A 10274-nucleotide genomic window follows, 5' to 3' on the forward strand; every position below is an offset into this window, starting at 1 on the left:
TCTTGACATAATAATTACGATAATTACTATTAAGAGCACATAGTGATCAGCGAGAAGGATTTAATAACACACCACTTGGGTGCCAAGTGAAAGAGATGAGATGGGTGGTCAGGTTTATATGGTAGGTGACTAAACAACCACCTTTAGCTGGTTCACATGCCTCCTTTATGTGTATATATATTATATGAAATATCTACCTTTTTTTTATCTACAAATCTCATACCCCAGTTTTTTTTCAACACCTCATTCATTTCTCTTTGATGCCAAGAAAATATAATTACCTCTCAACCATGTCACTTTTGGAATTTCATACAGAAAAGGGGGGGAAAAAGGTACATGTGAAGACAGAAATGTATAATGCTCAGTCTGTTCCAATGAGACCTATTCCATGGACACAGCACAGGATATCACAGTAATTCCATTACCAACCCAAAAAAAAAAAAAATCAGCAAAGTTAAAAAACTGCGGGTTCATCGTCCTTTTATGAACTGACTGATGATGAAAAATATCGGATGAGAAGAAGTACCTCGAAAGAATTAATGAAATAAATGCAGGAACTTGTTCTATACAGCTTTTGGGAATCTGAAATGACTTTATCATCAGTTAGATAGGAGGCCAACCAGTGCTTCTTGCTTGGGGTGGTGATGATGATGATGGCCTTGTACCACCCACCATGGGGGGTAATTCTCCACTTGACTGTTGCTTTCTTCTTCTGCAGAAGCTGGAAGATTAAGATCAAGAAAGTCTCTGATTTCCTGAACTGGTTTCTCAAGTACTAGTGACCCTTCAGCTGCGAAATGAGATCTTTTGTGACCACCCAAAGCTTGGCCGGATGGAAAAACCTTGAGGCAAATTGGACACTCGTGTACTTTGTTCTTCTTGGGTTCTGTAATTATCTCTTCCTCATTCTCAAAATTAACAGAGCCAATAAGTTCTTGCTTTTCGATGACATACCCATTGTTGAGGTCTGTTTCTATGCTGTTTTCGCTGCTCTCGTTTCTTGAAGCAGAGCAGCCTTTCAGCTTCTTATGACTAGATCTGTGGCCCCCCAGAGCTTGGTACGAAGGGAAGATCTTGTTGCAAGTAGTACACTTGAACTTCCCTTTCTTGCAATTTGACTTCATCTCAGAATCTGAGAACCTCCTCTTTACTGCTGAATCTAGTTCTGTTCCATTGACCTCGCTCTTCCACAGTTCGTCTTCAGAATCCTCCAATGTCGACTGGTTATCAAGCTCATGCTTCTTTTCTTTACAATTCTTGACCAACCCATTAATGGAAACTGTTGCTTTGATCGCTTTGAACCCATTCAACGCAGACCCAGTTGCTAAACTCTCTGGTTTCTTCCCTTTCGAGTTCAAGTTCGCAGATTCAGAGTTACTGCCAATAGTCAGTTTTACTTTGCCCGCTTCAATTTTGCTACTGAGATTAGTTCGAACCACATAAGACCGAGCTTCGAAATATGCAGAATTGTTATCAGAGGACTCAACAACAGAATTCAAACCACCCCAATGACCCACGTCCCTACTTAGCATCATCAAGCTCATAGCAACCTCTTCTTGCTCTTGTTCAGCCTCAGAAACAGAGGACGAAGGATTTGCAAAAGACAGAGACGAAGTGGAAGCAGTGGTCACGAACCTCGTTCTTCTCTTGGATCTTCTTCTTCGGTGCGGATTGCCAGTGCCTTCGTTGTCTGATTGGCTGTCTGTGACGACTTTCTGGCTAGCAGAAGCTTGATTCTCCAAGTTGTTATTGTTGTTAATGGAAGCTTTCTCAGAATGGCATTTCATGTGACCAAAAAGAGCTTTCCAAGAGGGAAACGCTTTACCACACTCTTTGCAGAATTTGTCCTCAGTGACTAGTGGTGCTTCCCCGCTTCTTGAATCAGCGAATCTCCAAGTCTTTTTGGGATTCTCTCTGAGATCGTACTCTCCAACCTTACTGCTTCCAGCTCCGTCATTGATGACAGATTGAATCTTCTTCGTCGTCGCGAGTTTCTCCTCTGCTTCAGCTGAAACATTGGTGATGTGTGACCTCATGTGACCTCCTAAAGATCTACCACAAGGGAAGCTCTTGCTGCAGAACTTACACACATGTTTCATCACTCCTCGACCTTCTTCTTCCATCTGACTCACAGCAATTAATTCAATGAACAATTAAAAGCACACAGATCAGCTAAGAAAAACGGTTACCAACTTGGACGCCGATCAAAGAACATCCAAGAATGCTGAAATCATCGATCCCATCACACGCAAGATAACAACCCAAATGGCGACGAAACAGAACATCAGGAAGAAAAAATCAGCAAAACCCAGATCAGATTATCGATGCGAATCCCCGAATTCCGCGAGAAAAGACCAAACCAATCTCGAAAATTTCACTAAAATTCGGGACGATTGGAAGCAAGCAAGATCTAAAGAACAGAAAAGGAGGAAAAGAGGAGGATCAAGAGATAGTACAGTAAAGCTAATTCCTCAGGCTAAACTAGCTCTAGCATCTCCAATGGTTGAACTTAAAAGGAAAAAATCGAACTTGAAGGTGTGGGGATGAGGGTCTGTTAACCTTTGTTGCTAATGATGGCGATGAACAAGCGAACGAGAAAAAGAATAACAAAAAAAAAAGACGAAAAAGAACGAAAGAAAGAAATGAGAGTGATCGATGAGTGAGCGAGCGTTTGTTTCTCTGTCTCTCACTAGTGAGTTTCTCTCTCTAACTTGGAAGCTTGACTATATTTGGAGGAGAAATCCATGCATGGAAGCAAAGATAAGAGAGAGAGAGAGAGAGAAGGATCGAAGGGGTAGAGGAGGAGTGGTAAAGAAAAAGTAGAGGATAGCAGCACGTGTACTCAACTGAGGATACTACGCCACCACGAGATCGGACGGATGAGATGAAACCATGTCAGCAGTGTGGGGCCTACAGTTGAGGAAGCTGCTGCTAAAACTAACTGCCTTCCCCCAACTATTCCTTCCTTTGTCTTGCTATTAAGGAAAAGCCTCACACGAACTTCCAGTGAAAGCTTCCACTCTCCGGCCGTTATTCTTCTATTTTTGTTTTTATTTTCTTTTTCATTTTTCTTCCCAAAAAAAATATATTTCTTAAAAAATTAAGTGGGCCCCTCCAATGAGGTAGACCGCGATCCAGTTGCTTCACATCCTAATCAAACCCCAGCCCTCCCTGCCCGCTGCTCCTGATTCTTCTCAGTGATTGAGCCACATTTCAAGGCCTCTTTGCAAAGTAACTTCCACATGCACGCGCGCGCGCGCACTCATATATAAAGAGGATAAAAATGTACATAAAATTGTCTTTTACTCTTTTTTACTATAAAAAATGCACATAAAACTTTTTTTAACTCTTTTTTAATTGTATGATTTTAAACATCACAAAAAAATTATAAGGAAAAATTAGAAGATGTTAACTATTATATATTTATATAAGTTTGGATCCTCTGTATTAAAAGTCTTGTAACGCAGTACTTTCCGATCCTTAATATAAGAGTTTGTTTGATTTTTATTTTAGTTATAAATATAAGATCTCAATTCAATTCTCTCTTATATTTATCTATTTTTTAAGATAGCTATTGTAGTAATAATAATAATAATAATAATAATCAGTATATTTCATTAGCAAAGATATTTTAATAAAGACAACACATGTTTATTACAAATAATTAACTTAACTAGTTTTCTTAATCTATTCAAATTAGTTAACTAGCTCTTATATTAAAGACGAGGGTTAGTATCTTAAAAATAGATATTAAAATTAATGGAAAAATTTGAGACTTGGTGAAAATATCAAAAGAAGTTCATTCATCGCATTATTTAATCTTAACTTTTGTTTAATACTTGAAGTGAATTGGGTTTGGGAAAATCGGGGAAAAGAACCCATTGAATTTTTTTTTAAAATTTTTGGGGGTGGAAAGAACCCATTGAAAGTTTTATCGATAAGGAGAACCTAGTAAATTTTTATCCACAAAAAAGTAGTATTATCCTATAAAATTTGTAGATGCTGAGTATTAATATTCTGGTTTAAATCCTGATCACTAATAAATTTTCACTGAAAAATTTCTCTAACTTTTCCATTGGGTTTTGGTGACACATAACTGTATAAGGGTAAACCACGTGATGATTTATAGAGTAACCACATAAGCATCTACATACTAGGGTAAATTCCAATTTACTTTCTCGATCACCTAGCTTTTCTTATTCTAGAGACATTTCATAAATCTTAAAATTTCACATCATCTAAATATCTCTTCTTCTGTTTACTATGTTTTATTTATTTATTTTTTTCTAAAAAAGTGTTTATCAAACTTTTTATGCTCGTAATTATCTCCCCGTAGGAATAAAGCTCCTTTCTTTATTTTTGGGTGGAGCTAGCTATGTATCATAACATATAAAACGCTGGCAATAGCAATACAGCTAAAATTTGGCACATTTTCTTGCGTCCCGGACTGTATCATCACCCTAACTAGCTTTTATTATTCTATCTATTTATCCGTACATGTCTTAATTAATTTATTGCTTACACCGATTATTTTTTTCCTGAAAAAAAAATTCAAATCTAATTGTAAAAACTTTCTTAATTAACCCTACACGCACATGTGTGTGTATATATATATGCATAATATACAAACAATCGATGGCCCAGTATTTTGAGCGTAACCATTTATTTTAAAATTAAGGATGTCCAACATATTAAAATATTTTTTCAATATTTTTTAAAAGGCAGAGGGAACTTAAAAAATATTTCAAAAAACTAAATAAATCATAAAATACTTTAAAATGTTGGATGTATATGAGAAAACATCTCATAATACTGAATAAACCTTAACTCTTTATTTTAATATCTGATTATTTTGGAAGGATCTGTATATGAAGAGGTGTGACCGTGTGAGTGTACCATGTCAGCTTCAAAAGCCAAAAATTGACGTTGGCAGCATCTCAAAAAGCATGTAAATAATATAATATAATCATAAAATTTGTACTGAGTCATATTATATATAAACTATGAATTTTATCAAATTTTGTGTGTTGTAATGGGACTCACAATCTGATTAATTACGTTCGCAATAATTAAGTGCTTATAAGAGGCCATCCTTTTGAAACCTGTTGTGTATGTGTTGTGTTTTGCTATGCCCAGTGGCTTCTCGAGGACCAACTGGGCACTTTATTTCTTACACTTCTCTGAAATGATTTACATATATAAAGTAGGGGGAAAATCAGAGAAATTAAATTATTTGTATTTTATTAAAAAAATTAGAGGAGAAATAACTTTTGCCTTTTAAACTCATTGAACCTTGTTAATTACTGTGGTGCTTTGTGCCTTCATGTGCCTTGTAAGGCTATTTACTGTGGGAATAGAAATTAAGCAAAAAAAGTGGCTTTAATTTGCAGTTCCAACAAGTGAAGAAGCAAGATATCAGTTTGTTAGCCTTCATAAGTGTTTGATTATATTCTCTTTAATTATTGATTTGTTAATTTTTAATGAAAGATGGCTTCATATATTGTGGTTCAGACTTGTAACTTTACAAGGGGATTTACATTTAGATGTGAGCTATTAATTAATTAGGAAAACAAATTCAACCTATTGAAAGTTTTTCTTTTTATTATTATTGTTATTTTATGTTTGAAATCTAATCCGTTTGGCCTGGCTTCACCCAATGATTGAAAGAGGAATCTGATTATCCAACATATAATATTTTACCCATATTTATATACACACACACTGGCTAGCCATTGGATCGAGCCTTTCTCCTAATCAATAAATTAAACTAGCAGATTATGTATAAAATATACTACCTCTGGTCATTAATATAATATCCTGTTTGATTTTTATTTTGGTCCTAAGTATAAGACCCTAATCCACTTTGTTTCTCATATTTATACATTTTTTCCAAAGCAGCCCTTATAACAATGATAGTTCTAGTCAATACACTTGGTTAGTAAGGATATTTTAGGAAAGACAACACCTATTTAGGACCAATAATTAACTCAACTTATTTCTTTTAATCTCCTCAAATTAGTTAACAGGCTCTTATAATTAAGACCGGAGGTAGTATATAGTTTCTAACAAATCCACCGATTAAGTGACACGTCTACTTCTAACACAAAAGATTTGTAGTTTTGACACAAAACAATCTAATAAATTTTAAGTAATTTTAAGCCGTATAGGATAGATATATTAAAATAAATCGATTAAAAAATTTATCTAATAACGAGCATCTAGTGATTTCTTTAAGGGATAGTAAACACCTGCTAAACCGACCAATTAAGTCTTATATATTAGCATTTCTGTTTTGCTTGCGCACAACATTATCTTAATTGTGTTATTCTTGTTTGAGATATTGATGTTAGGCATTATTTAAAAAGTATATATGAACATATATTTATTATCTCCCTTCAAAACTAATAAGAAAATTGAAAGGATTTAAATTTAATTCTGTGTGTCTTGTGAAGGCCCCTCTTACAAGTAATTCCACCAAATGCAAAGTCCTTATTTCCATTAATTGAGAAGTCTACATATAAAATTGCATGTCACGTTAGGTGAAAGCAACTTCCAAATAAAGTTCAATATATATATATATATATATATATCATCCGTTATTGACTTGTAAGTTTGTAACCTGCACTAATGAAATAAAATTAAGTTATATATATTTTACATAAATGATAATTTGAGGCTCTAAAAACTTATATACTCTTTTTTATTAATAAATACACACAATACAATAGTTGGTATTGGATGATTTGTTGCCATCATTTAATCTGCGATCCATCCATCTCTCCTTGAATCTTCATTTACCCGCACCCAAGATATCTGACCTAATACTAAAGGCTATATAAATATATATATAAATTAATTGATAACGCCATACCTTATTAGTTTACTAGTAAAGTTCATTACTTGACATGTGACAGCTTCTAGCTATAATTCTATCTGAAATATCCACCCTACTCTCCCTCTCTCTGACACATGCTCGCACAGGATTATAACCATTAGCTAGTAAGAATTGATCCAATTAATAAGGAATGAGTTCATAACTTATAAAGTTGTGAATGCAAATCCATTTCTAATATAAGAATATTGTTAGTGGGTGATCAGTAAATAATTTTGCAAGTATATCCTAATCCTAATAAATACGATCCAACTTATCTAAATTTTTTTTCATAAAAAGATTTGTAATTTCAAATACTGAATTTCTATGAACACGCGCTCGCACACGAAGTAGGGGGTGGGGGTGAGACAATATGATTAATGCTAAATTTTTAAGGTATACATATCGGATTAGGGACGAGAGAATCAGTGATCCCTTTGATGGATCCTAAATATTTAATCATCAGTACAAGCTGTCGAGGGTTGTGATTGCCTTGTTATTTTAAGACAAAGGCGACCTTGGATGTTAGTTCATGCTCGCTTCCTAATTAACTTTTTCGATACTCGCGTTTATCATATTAATAATTAATCAATCTACTTTGTGCTTATATTATAATTAATGAGATATCAAGCTCAAAATATTTAGTTAAGAACTTTTTGCAATCCAATAATTTAAGAAATTAAATTATCAGCTCGTTACTAATTAATGAAAGCCGCGCCGGCCAAGTTCATTGCAGTAATCGTAGGATGAATGTCTTATATATTAATATGTCTCTGAAGTAATTAACGATCACTCACTGTAATTGTGCCCTGCTAGCCGGCAACTTAGTACAATGTTTAGCTGTACTTGTCACCCATATATATAATTTATATATAAGTGTTCGTTTTTTCGGTTTTTGTTTTTTTAGTATTGCATCTTATCTGTGATATAAGAATTAGTTAACTAATTTGAGTAGATTAAAAAAATTTGTTAAGTTATTTATTTGTAATAATTACGTGTTATCTTTTTTAAAATATTATTGCTAATCATATTTATTAATTAGAACTACTATTTGATAAAACCTTTAACACATATAATTATTATAAAAACTACTTTAAAAAAGAACCAGAGATAATACGAGTATATAATTTTAATGAAGGGATGATCAGAGAACTAGTAAGTGTGATCATATGCAGAGAGATTGGAGTTATAATGCAGAATTATAGAATATGAGAGCGTTTTAATTTGTTACCCACATTCATTTTTCTTTAATTATTAGGCCACGTGTATCAGCATAATATATGCCGTATGCCTAGTGATGTGTGATGATTATATAGATTTAGATCATCGGCAATTAAAGTCTATATTTGATCTAAATTAATAAAGAAAGTGTATATTGGATGAAAAATAATAATGTGTATGGGAATTTTTTAACTTATCTTTTTCAGATTTACTTTATAAACATTTAACTTAATGAGATATATATATATATATATATATAATTAAATCCATCCACGATCACATATGCTAAATACCAATTAATTTGGATTTTGGAGTTTTGGCAATAGATAAAACGTGGGTTATTTAAGGATATGGATAACTAATACATTATTGCAGTTGAATCATCTCATATTTTGTATGTCTAACAAATATAATTAAATCTTATCAGTTCATCACCGTAAAATATAAAATCCATCAGAAACCAAAACATGTGTTTAATTTATAAACAGTATAATTTATTTCAGATTTTATGCAATATATGGGAAACTAAATTGGGCTATAGTTTAAAAGAATTACCCTGATGACATTGATATAGCGTTACCGAAACAAGTTTATTGGCTTAGTTAAGTAGGTATATAAAAATACCATAAACAGAACTCAAAATTAGAAAGTAGAAATCACACACACACACACACACACCCACACCCACAAATAATAAATATAAAATGAGGGTATGCGTCAAAGTCAGAAGGTTGATGATAGCATGTGAGAAAACTTCACTTGAGGGGTAAGAGTGTTGGCTCTGCAAAAGGGCAAAAATAAAATTAATTTTTTTTTTTTTAAAAAGTGAAGGGGGAATAATATTAGAACTGAAAAAACATAATGGTTCCAAGAAAAGAATGAACAGAGACACTGCCTCGCACTTGTTCTTCTTCTATATACTGAACTTCTCTTAAGTCCAAGATGCTTTGCTTTCCTTAATCCTCAAGCATTCTTTCACTATCTCATTGTCGGTGCCAATTTGTGAGTACTCCTATTCTCCGATATAACATAAGCAACGTGATTTATCTTTTAAACTCCGTTCAATATATGACAAAAATATTTATTTAGTGTCATTATATGTAAATAAATGAGAAAAACGCGATATTGTTTTAGCTTATATGTTAGTTTAGGTTTGGCTTATTAATTTAACTAACCAAAAAGTGGCTTTTAGGAGGAAAATATTGGCCTTCATTGGTATCATAGAAACTTAAATACAAAATGATTCTTATTAGTTAAAAGTTTAAGTACATTACAAGGGCAGTAAGGTTCCTTATGAAGTTAAATTCAGCATGATGACTCGTAGGTGTCAGATTGCATTTGGTGACTCAGCGTCGTCATGATGGTCTTTAGATATTTTCTTTCTCCTTTTCTCAGAAATATTATTAAATAATACTTAATCAGGGTTATCTTCTCCGAATTCTTTCTATCGGCTCGTAACTCTGTTGATCTGTCTCTGGGTTTTATTTTTCCCTTTCATCACAGGAAATTCCTCTAATTTTTCTTCGGTCAAAAGTCAAATTTTGGACAGCTATTTTGGCTTTCCCTGGATAGGGTATAAATTTAATTAAAGCTAACCTTATCAGTTTTTAGGGACAGAATTAATTTTACAATCTGTGTAAATTCCTCAACTACTGTTCCCTAGCTTTTCCTGGTTATTTGAGACCGTCTCATAGCTTAAATAATTCAATTTAATTTACTATCTCAAGTTCTCTAAAAACCTGGAATGACTTCAGGGCATTTCTATGATTTCTAGCCTTATATCAGCTCTGGGATCCTATTCCCATTTTTCTGAAATTTTTCTAAGTCATTTGGGCCCTTTTTGCTAACTCTGAGCATTGGCCAATTAGAACTTTTATTATTTATAGTTAGGTCCCTACTTGGCCTAGGAATCTTTTCTTTGTAATTTGGTCCTTCCTTAGGCCTAACCTTCAGAACCATCTCTTACAAGTTTTGGCATAACCTCTGGCCCTTAGTTGTTTCCAGTTCATCATTCTTATGAAGTGTAATTACAGTAACGCATTAATTTAATCCTGGAAAACTTCCTTTTCCACTTTCAAGATTATATGGACTGTGTCCTTAATTTTAGGCTTATTTCATATATGAAACTTAAACTTAAAGTATATATATAATAGTAATAAATATATGCACACAAAGTTTGGTA

At 33.3% G+C, this 10274-nt stretch overlaps 1 protein-coding gene across 1 annotated transcript; it reads right to left on the reverse strand.

Annotated features, from left to right (window-relative positions):
* Nucleotides 1-463: 463 nt before the first annotated feature.
* LOC114713275 (zinc finger protein ZAT9-like) lies at nt 464-2702 on the reverse strand. Its single transcript, XM_028897886.1, has 2 exons — nt 2560-2702; nt 464-2410 (listed from the first exon to the last, which is right to left on the reverse strand). The coding sequence occupies exon 2, from the start codon at nt 2121-2123 to the stop codon at nt 600-602; it is 1524 nt and encodes a 507-aa protein (XP_028753719.1). The 5' UTR covers nt 2124-2410; nt 2560-2702; the 3' UTR covers nt 464-599.
* Nucleotides 2703-10274: the final 7572 nt, after the last annotated feature.

Source organism: Neltuma alba, unplaced genomic scaffold, assembly GCF_004799145.2.
Source record: "Neltuma alba isolate B1F8T4 unplaced genomic scaffold, ASM479914v2 tig00011421_pilon, whole genome shotgun sequence".
NCBI classification, from domain to species: Eukaryota; Viridiplantae; Streptophyta; class Magnoliopsida; order Fabales; family Fabaceae; genus Neltuma; species Neltuma alba.

What these genes read in the sequence shown, in the direction of transcription:
- LOC114713275 (XM_028897886.1), bottom strand. Translation starts at nt 2,123, where the DNA reads ATGGAAGAAGAAGGTCGAGGAGTGATGAAACATGTGTGTAAGTTCTGC.